We start from the raw sequence: 19,558 nt of genomic DNA on the forward strand, positions 1-19,558 counted from the left end.
GAGTGACAAATTGATGCCACCGTTTGACGGTTTTACTTTGAAGAGTAAGTATTCATACATCCTCTTTTCTCTTATTTTTATCTTTAATTGAATAACTTTAAGGGTGTATTTAGATAGCAATAAGTGGAGGGAAGGGAGGGGATGGGGAAGGAGGAAAGGGAAAAGGAGAGAAGGAAAATGGAGGGAGAATAAAGTGTGGTTGTTTAGATAGAATTTTCCTCCAAATCTTGCCTAGTGAAGAAATTTTGATAAGGCTTGGAAGAGGAAAATTAGGTCCCTCTAAATCTTTTCCCCTCCATTTCAAAAAGTGGTTTTTAAAAAAAGGTTTTTTTGTCAAACACAACCTTTAAAAAACTTTTTTTCCCAAACACTACCTTTAAAAAAAAAGTTTGTCAAACACAACCTTTAATAATTTTTTTTTGTCAAACACAACCTTTTGGCCAAAGTTTGATCACTTGTAATGGGGTGATTTTCAATCGATGTTTGAGATAACAAACGAGGTCGGTTTGAGGTGTTTTTAGACTCGTTGGAAAGATGGGAGTGTAAGCTTTCCAGGGGTTATCAATATGGTGGCAATAGGTAGCTTTATATGGGGTCTATCGGTGTGTAAAGTAGGGATGGAGGAGCGAAGTGGAGGTAAATACAAATAAAAAAAAGTTAAAGTATGACTCATTCGTGAGTCAATTTACTCCTTTCGAACCACCACTTGCAAGCAACAACTACCGCAACCACCACAACTACGACCTACCTTGCACTCCCCTCTACCTACATACCAAATTTCAGACCAAACAAAGCATCATAACCCTAATAAAAGTCTCACAAACCCCCCCCCCCCCCGACCAAAAGGTCGTGTTTGACCAAAAAAAATTATTAAAGGTTGTGTTTGACAAACTTTTTTTTAAAGGTGGTGTTTAGAAAAAAAAAAATTAAAAGGTTGTGTTTGACAAAAAACCCTTAAAAAAACTATAATCAACATTTTTCTCATATTATTATATAGGATTTTTTGTCAAACACAACCTTTAAAAAACTTTTTTTTCCAAACACCACCATTAAAAAAAAGTTTATGAAACACAACCTTTAATAAAATTTTTTTTGTTAAACACGACATTTTGGCTAGAGTTTGAACATTTGCAATGGGGTGACTTTCAGTCGATATTTGAGATAGCAAACGAGGTCGGTTTGAGGTGTTTTTAGACTCGTTGGAAAGGTGGGAGTACAAGCTTTCTAGACGTTATCAATACGGCGGTGATAGGTGGCCTTATATGGGGTCTATTGGTGTGTAAATTAAGGTTGGTCAAGGAGTGAATTGGTGTTTTTCTGATTTGTTTTTACCTCCAATTCACTCCTTGACCAACCTTACTTTACACACCAATATACCGCACATAAGGCCACTTATCACCACCGTATTGGTAACCCCCGGAAAGCTTGTACTCCCACCTTTCCAAAGAGTCTAAGAACACCTCAAACCGACCTCGTTTGCTATCTCAAACATCGACTGAAAGTCACCCCATTGCAAGTGTTCAACCTCTAGCCAAAATGTCGTGTTTAACAAAAAAAAATTTATTAAAAGTTGTGTTTCACAAACTTTTTTTTTAAAGGTGGTGTTTGGAAAAAAAAAATTTTAAAGGTTGTGTTTGACAAAAAAAAACCCTATTATATATTCAAGTGAGAGCATATTTGAACCGTTTTCATCCCAGAACAGTGAGCGAGATCTCAAGAGGGATTTACTATTTGGGTTTTAGTTCAAAAATAATTATAGTCACAAACTATTGATTAGGGCCATTTGAATTAAATAAAGTAAATTAAAAGAACAAATTGTTAGAACACTTTTGTTGATGATGACATGCCTACTTTAACCATGCTTTAAGATGTTCCATTTCAGGATTTAGCCATCTTCCCCAATCAAGAATTAATCAATGTTCAAGGTCAATAAGTGTTGATAAAGCTACCCAAGAATTGTGTTGTAATAAGAGTCACTTATGTAAGGGTAAGAGAGTATGGTACTAAGGCAACAGTAAGCTCGTGTCACTTGAAGGAAGTCTTCAATTTCAAAAATACTCATATTTTCAAATACAAACTTCTATCTTTGAAATGTTCATTTCTGATATTTAAATTTTATGAAAGGTTGTTTTTAATAAAAGAATATTCAAATAGATCTTTCAAAAGGTTTTATCTCAAATTGGCAACATCTTTTATCATAGCTTTTGGAAAGAGGAACTTGTTTTTTTCCAAAATTGTTTCTCTAAAAATGTCTTCACTTGGTTGTCAATCTTGCTTTGACTGATTTTCAAAGGCCTTTTAAAGATAATAACAAAGCTTTTTTTCTTCTTCAACCTTTGCAAGAATGCCCCCTTTTATGCAAAATTGGTTAAGTCAAAAATATTTGTTTTCTATCATATGTCTTGACCTACAAACCTTAGTTTGCTTCCCTATAAAAGGAGCACTCTTCTCCTTCATTTCTTAATACTTTCCTTAGAATTTCAAAATGTTTTGCAAAATTGTTTTCTAAAGAACTCAAAGTTTTTACTTCTTTTGCAAAATATTTCAAAGTCTTCCAGTGACAACAGTCTTCACTACCGTTGCCTTAAGTATTGTATTCTCTTACCTAGAATCGTTTGATCAATAAGTTGTCCTTATCAATTCTTTCCTAGAATCAGTTTGAGGGAACTTGATCTTGTAAACATTCTAGTTAGAGTATTGAGTTTCTAGACGGAGTAGTCTTAGAACTCGTGTCGCAACCGGAGTGGGTTGTTGGTCCTTTTATTGTAAGTGTTTAAGTAGTCGGAGTAGATCACTTAACTTATTAATAAAAGAAGATTGGACGTAGGCCCTTAGAGTGTTGGCCGAACCAATTCAAAAGCATTGTGTTGATCTCTCGTTACTTTAATTTCCGCTGCATTTATCTTGTTCTTCACTCACGTTTTTATTTAACAACGGTTCCTGATACTGTTTCTTTTGGTCAGTAGTCTTATCTCATATGCTAAGACAAATAAGCAGCAGTCATATCAATTGTTGCCTTACAACAATCATTTTTAACAACGTGATACACTCTTAATGAATCAATTTATTTGATGTATCCACTTGTTATTCATATCATTAATCAACTTGCTTTAATTCAATAAAGGTTAAGTTGAAATTTTTAAAATAGTACCTAATTCACCCCCTCCCACTCTTAGGTAATTAGAATCCTAAACTCTTCACAAATGTATAACCCTGTTTATTTGGATATATTTCCAGCTCATTTCAGTTCAGTTCCGCTAATCTTTTCACAAATTAACTCTTACTTCAGTTGAGTTCAGCTTGGCTCCATGGAGTTCAACTTGGCTCCATGCAGTTCAGTTGGTTCGACTCCACTAAGGGCCCTTTTGGTTCAAAAGGTTGGAATAGATTGGAATGGAATGAGATACCATGAAGGGATGGATTTAGAAACTCATACCTATTATTTATTGTTTGGTTCAATATAAAATCATATAGAGGGGGAACGGAGTTAGAAACCTAAGTGGGAAGGTGCGTATGAGATTCTAAGGGGTTGGGGTGGAATTAGAATCCATCAGAATTCTAACTCTATTCCAAAATGCCCCAACCAAACACTAGAATCACTCAAATCCATTCCATTCCATTCCAACACCCCAAACTAAACACCCCTTAAATTCCGTTAATTTCAGTTCAATTATTTTTGAAAAGAACAGGACCTAAGGGGTTAACTTGAACAGTCTTAAACAAGGGCTTTGTTCTTTTCGGTTGAAAAAAGTTGAACCGAACTAATTTAAACCTAATGGAGCTGAACTAAACTAAACTGGAGTAAGAGTTAGTTTATGAAAAGATACCTGAAGTGAACTTAAATGAATGAAGTTAAAGTGAACTGACATGAAGTAAGAGTTAATTTGTAAAGAGATGAACTGAACTGAACTTACATGAACTGAATGAAGCTGAACTGTATTGAAATGAACTGAAACTAAGTTAAAAGAACATGACCAAAATCTATCTAGAACTGCCTTGAGAACTATTGATTCGGACGCCTTATTATAAAATGATTTTACATTTACAGTTTGCCTATACACAAATTCTCATTATAGACGACGCATATCCGTATAGAGTTATAGACGGGCCAAATTGCACTCACTTTAAGCAAAATAAGCCAAATGTCAGCATCTTAACGCCAAATATCACCAGTGCCATTTCCTAAGCTACAACAGTTAGTTTATCACATGAAAATGATACTGGTGACATTTGGCGTTAAGGTGGTGAGTGGTGACATTAGCCCCGTTTTGCTTAGAGTGAGTGGATATTTGACTCGTCTATAACTATAAACGAATATCCCTTGTCTATAAAAAGACGCTTTGTTGCCTATATTCCATAATCATAGTACTCTATAATTTGTACTCCGTACAACAAATCTTATGGTGAAACCGTCTCATCATCGCGGAGAGAACCGAAAACCTCACACCAACCCTACACAAATTAACCCAACCCGGTGGAGAGAAGCAGACGAACACAACCAACACACAGAACGCAAAACGCAGTCCCATTTTCGCTAATTTCTTGTTTCTCAAGCTTCTCCAGCAATAAGAACACTCGATAATTACTCAAATTATTATGCATCCTAGTGATTTCCTCAATAACACACCATTTTTCAACTCACTGTTCTTGACATACTTCTCTGAAAATTAGTCATTTTTGTTGATTTTTCATTTTCGGCAGTTTCATACGGTTAATTTATTCTCGCTGATCAATTATGAGGAAATTGAAGTACATCGGAATCGCTTCAAAGTTTCTTGCTCGCAATTTTTCCGTAAGTCGCCGATTATGTTGTTTAGCTCGTTTTAATTTCTTAATGTTAATGTTTTGATGCTAATTTCAGTGTGTAATTTGGTTGATTATGTAGTCGCAACAGTCTAATTACAATTTTGTTCGCGGTGCTCGACATTCATTGATTAATGCTACAAGTATGTTTTCATTTCTCAGCTGCTTGTTATTGACTTGATGTATTTTCAATTGCGGCGAAGTTTGATGAATTTTTGTTTTTTCGATTGACGGAATGTTAATTAGGTTTCTGTAATGCTTTCTAGGGTTGTGCAATTATAGATACATAGCTGGAATTACTGCGAAACCGATTGATGAAGCTGTATTTTCAGTTTCGTTTATTCGACGACATTTTCATGCTACAGGTTAGAGTTTTTCTGTGTAATTTTGGAGAGTTATCTGTCGTTTCTTAGTGTGATTAGTTCCGAATTGCTTATTTAGGTCGTGTATGCTTATTTCAGGGCCATTATACGGAAATGAGCGGAATTACTATGACATTTTGGGAGTTTCTAGGAATGCAGGTCGCGAGGAAATTAAAAAAGCTTTTCATCAGGTGATTATAGTGTAATGACGAGTTAAAGGCCACTTCTGAAGAAGTTTGTTTTATTCTTTCTCGCTACTATGATTTTGTGTTGAGTTAATGACTGCTGGCATAGGCTATTTATATGAGCTAGCAGCCTGTTAATTTTGGTTTGGAACGTAAGAGATGTGATACGATATTTTTGTAATGTGATCATGTTATAAAATCTGTTAAATGAGTAATCCGTAAACGAGATTGGGTACTGTAGGTAGCTAGGTTACATTGACGTGTCCACCAATCCAACTAAGTAAACCAACAATAGGATATTGTGCACATTAGCCACTTCTTCCATGGAGTCTGAGCAAACATAGAGAAGTAGTATTTGGCACGTATTTATCTAGTTAGGTAATTGACCACAAAATGAGCGAATTTAGATTAATACAGATAGAGTTTGTCACACAGCCATGGTTGTACAGCCGCGTGCTTTATGATGGCAGGAATGCAGCTACAGCAGTAAGACTGTCTGCTAATGAGAGTCGAAATATGTGTTTTTGGATTAGAATATTAAGAAGCATAAATTACGGGATCGATCTAATCACTCTAATCTTTATTTGCCACTTTACATTCTTTTCAATTGTCTTGCTGTATCTGATATCTGATCCATTGTGGCTTCATTTTTACATGGTAGAGGATGTTAATTTTGGTTTGTCATATATTGATCCAAGTTCAGCACTATTAATGTTTTTCTGTATATTATGAGTGATTGATTATCACACCTTTATCATTCTACTGCTCTTTTGTAGACATATTTCCAATTCCTAAGTTCATTTTTCTTGAATCGTATATTTCTTTCATTTTCACTTTATGAAATTGCAGCTGGCGAAGAAATACCATCCAGACACGAATAAAAATAATCCTTCTGCAAAGAGGAAATTTCAAGAGATAAGAGATGCTTATGAGGTCTGTTTTTTTAGCTGAGAAGTAAATTGCCATTTTCGATGGAGTTCCTTAGGCTGACTTTCTGTCTTCATGATTCTGGTTTTAGACGCTACAAGATTCTGAAAAACGATCAGAGTATGACATGGTAAGCCTCGACTATTATGATATTGTTTGCTTCATTTAGTCACTTCATGATTTTACTTTATGATTACAAATTCTAGTATTTTAGGGAGTATTGTATGTTCTAGATCCGAGTCCACCATTTTGTGTCTTTGTATGTAAAGCTTGTGGCTTGAGTATTAATATTCATCACTGTAGCTGATGCGTCATATGACCAATTTTTCTTTTTCCTTTTCTCCCCCAGACCCTAGACATGGGTTCAAGGCATGATTTTGGAGGCAGGAGTACAGAGGATGTACATGGTTTTGCCGACGCTGAAGCATTTTCACGTGCTTATAAAACTCAATTCTCATCATCGTTCCATAAAATCTTTTCTGAGGTATTGCCTGAATTTATGTCCTGCTATACGCCAGTTTGTTGTGATTGTGATCTGTAGTCATCATTCCATTAGTGCTCATTGCTCAGTCTATGGAACGATTTACTCCCACTGATGATATTTCTTCGAAGTTGCCTTCTTACTAATTGATGTACTATTTATTGTTCTTTGGTGTGCTGCAACTTAATTTGTCAACTGACAGTATGGCCGATTTTTCTCCATTTCAGATATTTGAAGATGAAGTGGAAACCTTTGCAGCTGATGTACAGGTCTACACTCATCTTATGGTTTCACTCCGTCTGCAAAAAAGAACAGTTTTTCTTAGTACTATTAAAGTCTGTCCTAATACTTCGATTTAATTTTGCCTTTACATTTTCAGGAGGAATTGTCACTTTCATTTTTTGAAGCTGCACAAGGCTGCAGAAAGCGCTTCTCTTATAAATCATACATCCCCTGTAGCTCGTGTCGTGAGTATACATCGCTTAAATGTTCCTAAATATTCACTGCTTTTTAGTCATGGAAGAATAGGCTCTCCTTTTTGATAAAAAAAATTCCAGCCAAGAGTTATTATTGCTTAAACATGGTAGATGGAAGCTTATGATGATGTTGATATTAGCTCCTTACTAAAAAGTTAATAGAATTAAGGTTGTAGTATTGTTTTACTTTTTTTTTTTTTTAATTTTTTTGGCGTTTCTGATGAAATCTTTACTTGGCCATGGGGGCTTATTAAAGCTTTCCTGTGCTGTTTGACGTGGATATTATATGGGTCATGTCCTGATCTTATCAAATTGCAGTTCAGTGGGAGTGTAAAAAGTGAACTTAGGTCACAATTACACAAGTGTAGTAGGCTGAAAATGGTGATACATATTGACATACTTAATTTAAAATGTACTCCGTAGTATTTTTATGCTGAGATTTCTATAGCGTTCCGTTTTTTTTTTTTTTTTTTTTTTTTTTTTTTTTTTTTTTTTTTTTTTTTTCATTTGGCCTGTATCGACTTTTGCTTATGGATTTGAATTGTGCTTTTAGATGGCCATGGACACCCAATGGATGCAAAAACTAGAACCTGTCCAACTTGTGGAGGGTTTGGAAAGGTAAGTCTAGAAGCATCTTGTTTATTTGCGTCTTTTCTGTATTTCTGATGCTTATAGCTTGCTATACCTTTATTTTTGAATTTCTTCATAGTTTGTTTTGCTCTCTAAGGCACTAAGGTAATGTTGTTGTATTTGGTGTCTTTGAATTATGCTGGATTGTTACTAAATTCCTAAAGTTTAGTTTATTACTTCATATGAGAGCTTGTTATGATAAGAGTCACACCATTGACAGGTCACGATTCCTCCTTTTTCATCCACCTGCAATAATTGTAAAGGATCAGGGAGAATTATTACTGTGAGTAATCAAAATCTCGATTGCTCTAACACCTAATATTTCAAGGTACAAAGTACTGTTGTCTTAAGTAACATGTATGCGTATGTTCCAGGAAACATGCAGGGTTTGCAAAGCAACCGGCGTGCTTGAAGGCTCTAAGGAAATTACAGTTGAAATACCTCCTGGTTAGTAGTGTATATTGTTCTTGATTTGCCAAGTTATTGAGGTTCTGGTTTTCCACTCAATGCCTCCTGTTGCTGTCCTTGACCGGCTAGGCGTGGATTCTGGTGACACAATCACTGTCCGTGAAGCTGGTAATTCTGGGGGGCTTGGAGCACAACCTGGCAATTTGTACATTCGATTAAAGGTGTGTCTTTCTTTAGCAGCTTAGCTTTCGTTTAAAAAAAAGGGTTCCATTAGCATGGAATAGTAAGACGAGTTTCCCTTTTTTTGCCGATCGCTGAAGATAATTGAATATACTTGTTTTTGTGTTTGGTAAAATAATTAACCATTCCGATGTCTGAAAGGGAGCCTGATGGAGGCCCTAGCTTATCCGGATGTAAAAAATGGACAGTTGGAAATAACACAGCAGGTTAACGATGGGGAGAGAAAGAACATGAACCAATTAGAATAACGCGAAACAAGTAGGGAGATAAAAGTTGAGAAAGAAGATAGCCAAGGAGGAGGGAGTTGAGAGAGGAGAGAGAGTTTGTTTCTACTTTCCAACTTTCAACTTTCGAGAAAGAAGATAGTCAAGAACATGAAGGGTGAATGGTGCTTGCTGATTTAAGTTATTTTTACCCTATACCTCCCAATCTTATGTTAAACATTGGTTCTTGCTTCCCTATCTTCCATCAATTCCCATTATATGAACAAGCCAGTAATTTTGAGAGTTCATTGTGTAAGCTTCCAATTGGAAGGCATTCTCCTTAATTGTTCCTGCTTGTCGTAGTTTTGCTTTTGTAATCTTTTCTAATATATGTAGGTTGCTGATGATTCTATATTTACTAGAAGTGATTCAGATGTTCTTGTGGATGCTAATATAAGCTTTACTCAGGTAGAAAAATATTCATCATTTATTTGTGTTTTGTCAATTCGATATCTTTTGTAGATGTAAATAGTAAATCAATATCTTTTGTGCTATCAACCGGTCTTTGCATGTCATAAACCTAGAAACTGATATTTTCTTTTTGTCAAATCCTGTAGGCTATGCTTGGTGGCAAGGTCGAGGTGCCAACTCTATCAGGAAAGATTTTACTGGATGTATGAAATTCTCTATCTGCTTCTTTTTCTTTCTCTCTTGGCTTTGACATTTGTTCTTTCCCTATAAGATCTGACACTTGAACTTGCAAGAGTGATTGTGATATTTTGTTGGGTGTATAGTGGTATATAAGTTTCATAATGTATTGCGTTTTCTGTTCAACCAAGCATGATGGAACTTATATACCACACAATAGTTTTTCTATTCAACCAAGAAATGTTGATTCAGGCATCGCAAGCCTATGTACTCAATTATTACATATTTATTGACTTTTGTGCTCTTTTGTTTTATTTTTATTATACTTGACCACAACTTTCCGGCTGCATCCGTCAAATCAAATATTGAAAGGGGGAGGGAGGGAGGCATGCAATGTTTATCTTCTGCCTATTTCCTGATCAATGCTTTTACCTTTTTATCTCTTGTCTGCTAAAGTAACAAATGCTATAATACGACACTTTGTCAACCTATGTTCACCTATATGTGAAGTTACTATTCCTGACCAACTGATTTTAACTTCAGATACCAAAGGGTGTACAGCCAGGACAGGCGGTGGTTCTAAGAGGGAGAGGTAACCATTATGGATAGTGTATACTATATCGCTATGTATTTTTTGATGTATTTTGTTGTTTTCTTCCTCAATGACTGTAGAAAAGACAATTATTGCGATCATGTACTCAAAAAGCACTTGTTTCAGGATTGCCAAAACGTGGTGTTTTTATCAAACGTGGTGATCAACATGTGATATTTCGTGTAACTTTCCCGACGTAAGTGTTTCCAGTTTTCCCTCAAACCCATGGTCGATTACTTCGCATTGTGGAAACTGTCCTGGATTTTGACTGGTTGCTTTTAATTTCTTTTAGGAAGGTAAATGAACGCCAAAGAGCTATACTTGAAGAGTTTGAGATGGAAGAAATGAATCGTGAAGAAGATTCATCTTTTGAAGGGAGTTGGTGAGTTTAAATAACAAATCTCGATGTTTGTTTCGTGACCTCACTTTGGGAGCTTGAGCCACTCTGATAAATGTTAACTGCCTTAGATGATTACAGTTATGCCCACGGGAATTTATAGGAATCTTGGGCTCATGCAAAAGGACATTTCTAGGATCCCTCCTCATAATTGCTTATGTTACTATGATTCCTTTTTATGGGAACAGTCTCTTTGCAATCATATGGTTTATGGTTATGGCCATACAGATCCTTGTTCTCTCCTTATCAGGATCCTAGTAAGAGTCGCTGGGGAATTGGGGCATTGACGTGGTAATAAATAAGTTATCAGCTCAATGAGCTATCTTTGAACCAGCTGCTCCCTCACTAACCACATAAGCAGATTCGTCTGATTTGTCTAGCCAGGATTAGATGTTTCAATGAAAATCCTAAGTCTTGTATGGGACAGTCTTTCATGGAAAACCAAACCGTATCCTGGTGTTTTTGCATTTAAATTATAGGGATACTGGTTTTGTGAACCATTTTTTCACGTCTCTGCAATTTTGTCGGAAGTGAGGCCTCTAGTCTTGTTGCCCTTCTGATTTTGATATAGATGCTGGAAATGAACAGGCTTCACCAGCAGCTGTCTACTGGTTAACTTTCAGGTTGCAGCAGATTTTGCAAAGCGGAAATAGTTCCAAACTATTGCTAGAGGCGTCTCTACTCCTGTTGATCCTTCTATTTTTGAAGAAAATCATGCTCTGAGGCTATGACAGACGAATCCTCCTTGCTTAATACTTTGCTTGTTATCTTCACTCTCCCAAGGCTCAACCTGATGATGATCATTGACGATTTTGAAGGTATAGTCAATATTGTTTTACAAGTATTGCATATAATTCAATTTAATCTGGGTAAATGTTTCTTGGATTGCACTCATACTGATCTTTATTTTATGGGCTTGTGCTATGGAATATGATGAAATATTGCCAAAATGACTCACTAAGCTCTCGATACTTCCCTGTAATGCTATGCATTTACGACTCAATTTTCATTATGTTCATTCTGTATATCTATGCTTTAAACATAATAATTAGTTGAACAAATCTTACTCATTTACCCTGCCACAGGCAAATGCCATTGAGGTGGTGTGATGATTGATGATATTATTGTTTGTATCTGAAGATCTTTATGACTAATAGGATTAACAAAACGATGTTGCATATTTTCAGTCGTGCTTTTCACTGAACCAAGGTTGTTCGCTGGAGTCCAAGAAAATGTTTCACACAGTTGTCATTCAGGTAGGACACTGATACAAAGGCGCACCATTACTGTAATTATGATTTTCTTAAGCCATTTAAACCGTATGGGAACAAGTAATACATTCCGAACACGTTTAGGATTTAGAAGCCAACAATTTTGATGGGGGAGTGTGGATTTTGAACTTGGGGTAGCAATTTGTATTTTGCAACTTTTAAGGCGTTCGATAGACTATTTTGCAACAAAATTTTGCGAGTTTGGGGCTAGAGTAGTATCAGCCTTTCGTAGTCCATGCTCCATATTTTGAGTTGCTTTAACCAAATGTAGAAGTCCTGATTCAAGACTCGTCTTTAGCATTATTTGTTCATCTTTGAGTATATTGCAATTTTGCAACTGTAATTGTTTCCTTTTTTGTTGCCGTGGACTACCCAAATTTGCCTCGGTTTTTCTTGGTTACATCTTACACGCGATTTAGTCTGGCTTCGATCTCCACTGGCCATAAAGCGTAGTTAAGATCTTCCTACTGTCTTGTTAAGATTGGTAATCATTACTCTATAGTGCTAGTGTTAAGTGCATTGGGCTGAGCACGACGACTACAGATGGGTGCCGAATATGTCTTAGTTTAATGGTTTGAGACCCTGATCGTAGGTCCTAATCACCAATTTATAGTACTATTTTGTACGAAGTATTTCTTAAATATCAAATATAGACTAACATATAGACTTATACCGAGTATTTATGAATTGATGGATTTAATGAAAATGATTTATTGGGACAATTGATTTGCTGCATATCTGCCATATCATGTGTAAATCAGATGCCCGAAATTTCGAACTTTCTCAATTGTCTATATAAATGATCAATACTTGCTAAGTTGCTATAGTTAAAGTCATTTTTACAGTTCATTGAAAGTGTTTGAATTGACACTAAGGGCTCGTTTGGTTGGCACATTAAAAACGGGGGAATTGAAAAATTCCATGAATTGGGAAAATAGAAGTTTGTTTACCCAAAATCCCCTGAATTCTATTTTCCTAGGCATTCTCAACTCCCCATAATGGAGGAGTTTAATTACCTAGCCTCCCTAGGTAGTTGGAAACTCCCGTGTCAATTTAACTCCCGAATGCCAACCAAACGTATTCATGTGTTTTATAAAAACATGGGAAATTAATTCCCGTATGACGACCAAACGAGGCCTAATATTAATCCCTTTTCCCAGACCCAACATCTTGCTTTCTTGAGGTGAAAGTCTTCAAATTGATACTTGTATTCCCATTTGCGAAAAAGGGTTTTTATGAAGTAAAATATTTAACAAAAATTAGTACTATATCCTATTCTCTAATATCTTCTGATGGGGCATATTCTGCACCCGCTGACCGAGTCAACATATTGAGAAAAACCCAAACAAAAACAAAACCCACTCAGCAAGCTAAGAAGATGTCAAAACAACAAGAAATAATTGTGAGCGACGAAACTGCATTCTACCAGGATGACACGTTCCCTAATTCTGAGATCGGGTGAGTCCCACCCAGCCGGGTCATAGAACCGGCGTACGGGATGCCAAGAGAGCCGAACACCGCCGCCACGCCAAGTCACCGTCGTGAGACATGTGGTCGATGCGACCAAACTAAAGCTATTCCCGGACTGACGATGGGTAGTACGCCGATCACCCCCGCCGCAACGACGGTGACGGCAGCGCACCCATGGGCGACCAGGGCCCATAAAGTGACCCCGAACAACTTGTCCGGGGCGATACAAGGAGCCGCGCAAGCTAGGACGCCGCCGAAGCCCGTGGTGCCGTGGCGGCACAAAGTCCTTCCCCACTCGAGGGGAGGACAGCTCGCCGCGGCAACAACGAGGCCCGCCCCGAAGAAATGAAAGAAGCCCGACTCTCCAAAGTCGGACCACAAGAAGCCCTTCCCGCCCAATGGAGAGAAGCCGGACTAGGGCTGCAAGGAGCCGATCGCCGCGTGTCATTCGACACGTGGTCAGACAGCCCCTCAGTGCCTATGTCCTCGAAGTCTCTCGTGCCGACTAAACCGAAGCCGCCGCCCTATCATACAAAGGGGATAGCGACCCAACCGACCATGCCGAGGCTTTCGAGTCGTACATGTCGGTATGGGAGCAACCTGACGAGGTTTGGTGCCGAGTCTTCCCAACGACCCTGCATGGGATGGCTCGGAGTTGGTACAAGGGGCTACCTAATGGTTCTAGATATCGCTACGCCGACCTAAGGGATAACTTCATAGCCCAAAGATGCTTGCAACAAGAGAAGGGTCGTGGAGACATCGGATCTCCTCACTATCCGACAGGGGGAGGACGAGTCTCTACGGTTACGTGAAGAGATTCGACGCAAAGGTTCGCAGATCCGAGAGCTGAACACCGAACTAGCGGCCTTCGCACTGATGAAAGGCCTCCCGAAAGGCGAGTTCAAAAACGAGCTGATCAAATGCGAGGACCTCAACCTAGACACCGCCAGAAAGATGGCCGACCGAGCTGTAAAGGTGGAGGACTATCACAAGACCTGGGTAGGCCACGGCGAACTGGGCACTCGAGAGAGGAAGAGCCACGGGAGAATGTTGATGAAGGTCGCCGTGACATGAATCGGTCACGGCCTGAGAGATTTAATAGGAAGCAGAACTCGGCGGGTGCCGGGGGGAGTTCGGGACCATACACCCGAAGCGGATGCCAGCCTCACCCCCCGGTCAAATCACCTGGGCCGAGGTCTTCGCCTTAAGCAAGAATGAAGGGCGAATGGGCAAGGCCCCCAAGGCGAGGGGGACGGCGACATGAGCCGCTTTTGCGACTACCATGGCCAAGCGGCCATAAGACCTACAACGTCGCAGCATCCGAAGAACGCCATCGAGGAGCCGATCCGAAAGGGGGCCCTCAAAGAAGTATGTAGTTGGAGGCCGTAAACAAGCTCCGACGGGGTGAATAGAAAATCGTATTCCATTCGAATGGGAGTGATCCAGGTTGTCATCTGGGAACGAGAACGGTGGGTCACTAATGGGCACAAACGGCACCGAATGAGCTATACCAAGCCATCAACTTTGTGCCCAAAACAACGATCCCCGCTTCCACAATCCCCGATATAACCATTGGGAAGAAGGACTACGAGGGAGTCGTTGCTCCGCACAGCGACCCGCTTGTAGTCCACCTAGACATAGCCAACCACTTGGTCAAAAGGTGCATGATTGACACAGGCGCCTACACAAACATCATGTTCATGGAGTGCTTTCTCAATCTCGGCCTCAAGATGAAGACCGAGCCCCTCGCACCAACCCGCTATACTGACTTCTCCGGCCTGGTACCCCCGGGGTCAATCGATCACGGTGATGTTTGGCAGCCGATGCGGCCAAGAATGTTTTATCCGAGTTCGTGGTCATTGGTGGTTCGTCTGCCTACAATGTTCTCATAGGCCGAGTCACTTTGAGCGAGGCCGACGCAGTGATGTCCATCCGGCCCCGACATTGATGTATATCTCTGACCGGGGAAGCGCAAAAGCTCATCTCAAAGGACGAAAGAGACGAAATAGTCAATGTCCAAGTATCCGCTGGGGGTGCAACATGCAATCCCTCAAAGTGGCGAAAAATCGAGAGAAAGGGAAGAGCCCATCCTTACAACGGGAGGGTGATCCGATGAGCACCAACAACGTCAGCATGGTCGAAGGAGCCTGCATCGAGGAAGTGGAAATTGACCCGGGCGCACCGTAATCGTTGCGATTGTCGGTGTCCCGGAGCCAAAATTCGAGCCAATCTCCGGACTGCGAGGAAGAACAAAGACGTCTTCGCGTACTCGGCCCGCCGAGATGTCGGGCGTGAGCGGGAGGTGATCGTTCACAAGCCGAACGTACTCTCCACCGCCGCCCTGTCAGCAAGAGAAGATGAGGAACTCCTCGGCCGAGAAGGATGAGGCCATCAAGGCCGAGGTAGACAAATTGTTAGAAGCAGGCTTTATCATGCCTTGTACTTACCCTGAGTGGCTAGCAAATGTTGTAATGGTGAGGAAGTCATCAGGGGCGTGGAGGATGTGTGTTGATTTCACCAATCTTAATAAAGCATGCCCTAAAGATGGTTATCCCTTGCCTCGAATAGATAGTTTAATTGACGCAACGGCAGGCTACACCATGCTAAGCCTGCTAGACGCCTTCTCAGGGTATCATCAGGTGTTTATGGCCGAAGAAGACATGCCTAAGTGCGCATTCATCACCGGTAACGGCACATACATGTATAAAATGATGCCGTTCGGTTTGAAAAACGCTGGCGCAACTTACACTAGGCTGGTGGACATAGTGTTTCAAGATCAAAAAGGGCGAAACATCGAGGCTTACGTCGACGATGCTATTGTAAAAAGCAAGTCTGACAGCGAGCACTTGGCCGACTTGAGCGAAACATTTTGTTCACTAAGGAAATATAAGATGAAGCTTAACCCAATGAAATGCAACTTCGGTGTCCGGGCCGGCAAGTTCCTCGGCGTGCTTGTCAGCGCCAGAGGAATTGATGCCAATCCAGAGAAAGTCCAGGCAATACTAGACCTGCCGGAGCCGAGAAATCGAAAAGAGGTTATGACACTGACCGGGAGAATGACAGCTCTTGCCCGCTTCATCTCTCGGTCGGCCGACAAGAGCACTCCGTTCTTTACGGTGCTAAAAGGGAATAAAGACTTTAGCTGGGGGGAGCAACAGAGCACAACTTTCAGGCAACTGAAAGCTCACCTTCTGACACTGCCGACCCTGTCCAGGCCGATGATGGGGGAGACGCTATATCTATACTTAGCAGTTACCTCGGCCACGGTCAGTGCCGTAATTGTCCGGGAAGAAAATAAAACTTCGCCGTCGTCGTTGCCGCAAGTAAGTTAAAACCCTACTTCGACGCACATCCCGTGACGGTCTTAACCGACTAGCTATTGGAGAAAGCGTTAGAAAAATTCGAAAAATCCGGCAGACTTATCAAATGGGCGGTGGAGCTCTCCGGCTTTGGCATTCAGTACAAGCCGAGACCTTCGATAAAGGGGCAAGCGCTTGCAGACTTCCTGGCTGAGTGCACATATCAAGAAGAATCACATCCCGGTGTATGGGAAGTATATACCGACGGGTCCTCCACGGCGAACAAACTCAGAGCCGCATCCTTATCACCAGGCCCCTAACGGGGACGAGTTTGAGTACGCCTTGAAGTTTACCTTCTCGGCCTCAAACAACAAATCCGAATATGAGGCGGTGATAACTGGAGTCGAGTTAGCTAGAGCTGCCGGGGCGGAGCATATTGTGTTGAAGACAGATTCACTCCTAGTGACCAATCAAATCAGAGGAGAGTATGAGGCTCGAGACGACGGGATGGCGAGGTACCTGAAAAGGGTAAAAGCCGACACCGCAAAATTGAAATCTTTCCAAATACAGTGCATCCCCAGGTCTGAGAACAACCGAGCCGACGCTATCTCAAAACTTGTCAGTTCAAGCATCAAGAATGTCAGTCGAACCGTGCTAGTGGATATCAGGAATGCTAAAAGCATCACTGAGACCATCGGCATGGTGGGCGACATCGAAGCCGAGACGACGTGGATGACTCCGATAATGAAATACAAACTTACAAAAGAGTTACCGGAGGACCGCAGTCTCTCTCAGAAGATGAGAAGGATCGCAGCAAGGTACTTGGTGTTCGAAGGAGAATTGTATAGAAGGTCCGTAATAAGACCACTTTTGAAATGTGTTGGCCCAGCCGACGCGGAGCTAATACTGACAGAGATTCACGAAGGCATCTGTGGACACCACATGGGGGCAAGAACGCTGGCCCACAAAGCTCTCCGAGCCGGCTACTTCTGGCCTACCATGTTGAAAGATTCCAGAGCAAAGACCAAGAAGTGTAAGAATTGTCAGATGCATGCTCCGGTAATACATGCACCTTCCCGAGACTCGCAACCCGGTGACTTAGTCCCCTACCATTTGCACAATGGGGGATGGATTTACTAAGACCATTTCCGACTGACCTCCGGAGGAAGGAAGTACCCGATCGTCGCCGTTGACTACTTCACCAAATGGGTCGAGGTCGTCGCGGTACACTCGCCAAGACCACGGCGGCCGTAAGAAAGGTGATTTGGGAGAACATCATAACTCGTTTTGGGTTACCCCAAGTCATGGTATTTGACCACGGTCGAGAGTTTTGGAGTGACATGGTGATGAACTAGCTGGAAGAGCTCGGTATCAAATTCGCATACTCCTCCGTCTGCCACCCTCAGAGCAACGGGCAGGCGGATGCAGCTAATAAAACAATATTGAACGGGTTGAAAAAGAAGGTTGAAGATCTAAAGGGAAGGTGGGCTGATGAACTACCCGGCGTCCTGTGGTCACTTCAAACCACGGAAAAAGAAGCAACGGGCATCCATTCCACCTTGTCTATGGGTCCGAGGTCGTCCCGCCAATTGAAGCGGCCGGTGACGACATTTAGAACGCAAACTTTTGACCCGATCGAAAATGAGGAATGCCCGAGAGCCTCCCTAGACACTGGTCGAAGAAAGTCGAGATACGGCACGGCTCAACTTGGCGGCAAAGATATCAAAACCGAATGAGAAGAGCATACAACCGTAGGGTCCACAAAAGGGACTTAAGAGTAGGAGATCTAGTCCTAAGAAAGTCGCCGCCACAAACAAAGGAAACGTCCATGGAAAAATGACGGCCAACTGGGAAGGACCCTACAAAGTGGTTGAAGAAATGAGGCCGGGGACGACGGCTCCACGGACATGGAGGGAGTGCCTCTAATGAGCCATTGGAACACGACAACCTTAGAAAATACTTCATATAGCGGCGGAGGTGTCCGAGACCGTTGTGGGCACCCCAAAGCGTGATTATATCTAATGAAGAGTGATCCAAGTTTTCCATCAAAATGAAGAGTCCCCTCCGTAGTCGTACCAAGGTAGACGCCACGCCAAGGCCGGCATCACCGCAATGGCGATTGATACTCGCGAAAGCGACCAACATGCTTAGTAGACGCCAACCGGCAATCACTACCAATGCGATTGATACTCGCGAAAGCGACCAACATGCTTAAGAACGTATAAGTACATTTGAGAACGCAAATCTGCCGCCCCGCCAATCCGGAGTGGCAGAGGAAGCGATCAATATGTCTATAGATACGAACGCTGTCGAGCCGTAACCTCGATTGCCTCGGCCAAAGCCGCGAGTGACGGGGAAACAACGACCGATACGCTAACATGTTCACAACGGCAGTTGGGAAGCGCAAATCTGACCGCCTCGGCTAAGACCGGGAGTGGAGGAGGAAGCGACCGACATGCCAACATGTTTGAAGACATGTTTACAACAGCAGTTGGGAAGCGCAAATCTGACCGCCTCGGCTAAGACCGGGAGTGGAGGAGGAAGCGACCGACATGCTAACATGTTTAAAAACGTTTAAGTACAATTGAGATGCGCCTTCTAACTGCCTCGGCCAAGCCGAAAGTAAAAACGAAAAAGCGCTCAATATGTTGAAACGTAAGAGGACAACTTAATGGACACAAAATAAACAAACTTTATTGAAAAATGTTTACAGGTGAGGCAAAACAAAATCGACGGCCGTCCCCATAGGGATAGCCTAAACACAACCTACCAAAGTTTAACAAAAACAAAAGGTACAACAAAAGGTTACAGACATAAGACTTGAAGCGCCAAAAGGATGGCAGGGAGGAAAGGCTCAATAGTTGGCCCCGAACAGTGAAGCCGTCAAGGGCCGGTGAATTTGGTGACGACCGCCCGTCTCCCTATACTTGTTTCTGCTCGCCACCGGCAGCAGTAGCAGCATCACCATCAGTGGGCGGCCCAGAAGCCGACTTGGCAGCTTCACCTGCCTTTACCCTCTCAGCTTCCTCCCTGGCCTCCTTCACCTTAGCATCCCGAGCCGCCTTCTCCGCAGCCTCCTCAGCGGCCTTCGCCGCCTTTGCCTTCTCCGCAGCCTTTGCCTATGCAGCAGCCGCCTTCTCATCAAGAAGCCGGTCAAAATCTTTCC

The 19,558-nt window shown here is 41.5% G+C and overlaps 1 protein-coding gene across 3 annotated transcripts; it reads left to right on the forward strand.

Moving 5' to 3' along the window:
• The first annotated feature begins 4,448 nt into the window (after positions 1-4,448).
• LOC141586319 (chaperone protein dnaJ 1, mitochondrial) lies at positions 4,449-11,992 on the forward strand. 3 transcript variants are annotated; one of them, XM_074407509.1, is made up of 20 exons: positions 4,449-4,792; positions 4,886-4,946; positions 5,070-5,168; positions 5,265-5,356; positions 6,200-6,283; positions 6,369-6,407; positions 6,627-6,761; positions 6,986-7,027; positions 7,138-7,225; positions 7,788-7,852; positions 8,085-8,147; positions 8,239-8,311; positions 8,402-8,493; positions 9,112-9,183; positions 9,333-9,389; positions 9,907-9,955; positions 10,082-10,151; positions 10,248-10,337; positions 10,976-11,170; positions 11,540-11,992. In XM_074407509.1, the coding sequence occupies exons 1-19, from the start codon at positions 4,736-4,738 to the stop codon at positions 11,073-11,075; spliced, it is 1,428 nt and encodes a 475-aa protein (XP_074263610.1). In that variant the 5' UTR covers positions 4,449-4,735; the 3' UTR covers positions 11,076-11,170; positions 11,540-11,992. The 3 variants fall into 3 exon arrangements, with proteins under 3 accessions (XP_074263610.1, XP_074263611.1, XP_074263612.1); XM_074407510.1 differs by having other exon boundaries at positions 4,493-4,792; positions 10,941-11,170; XM_074407511.1 differs by lacking the exon at positions 11,540-11,992 and having other exon boundaries at positions 4,493-4,792; positions 10,924-10,998.
• Positions 11,993-19,558: the final 7,566 nt, after the last annotated feature.

This window comes from Silene latifolia, chromosome 6 (genome assembly GCF_048544455.1).
Source record: "Silene latifolia isolate original U9 population chromosome 6, ASM4854445v1, whole genome shotgun sequence".
NCBI classification, from domain to species: Eukaryota; Viridiplantae; Streptophyta; class Magnoliopsida; order Caryophyllales; family Caryophyllaceae; genus Silene; species Silene latifolia.

What these genes read in the sequence shown, in the direction of transcription:
- LOC141586319 (XM_074407509.1), top strand. Translation starts at nt 4,736, where the DNA reads ATGAGGAAATTGAAGTACATCGGAATCGCTTCAAAGTTTCTTGCTCGC. An exon ending in CTTGTGGAGGGTTTGGAAAG is followed by an intron (nt 7,853 to 8,084) that starts GTAAGTCTAGAA and finishes CACCATTGACAG; the next exon opens with GTCACGATTCCTCCTTTTTC. An exon ending in CAGGAAAGATTTTACTGGAT is followed by an intron (nt 9,390 to 9,906) that starts GTATGAAATTCT and finishes TTTTAACTTCAG; the next exon opens with ATACCAAAGGGTGTACAGCC.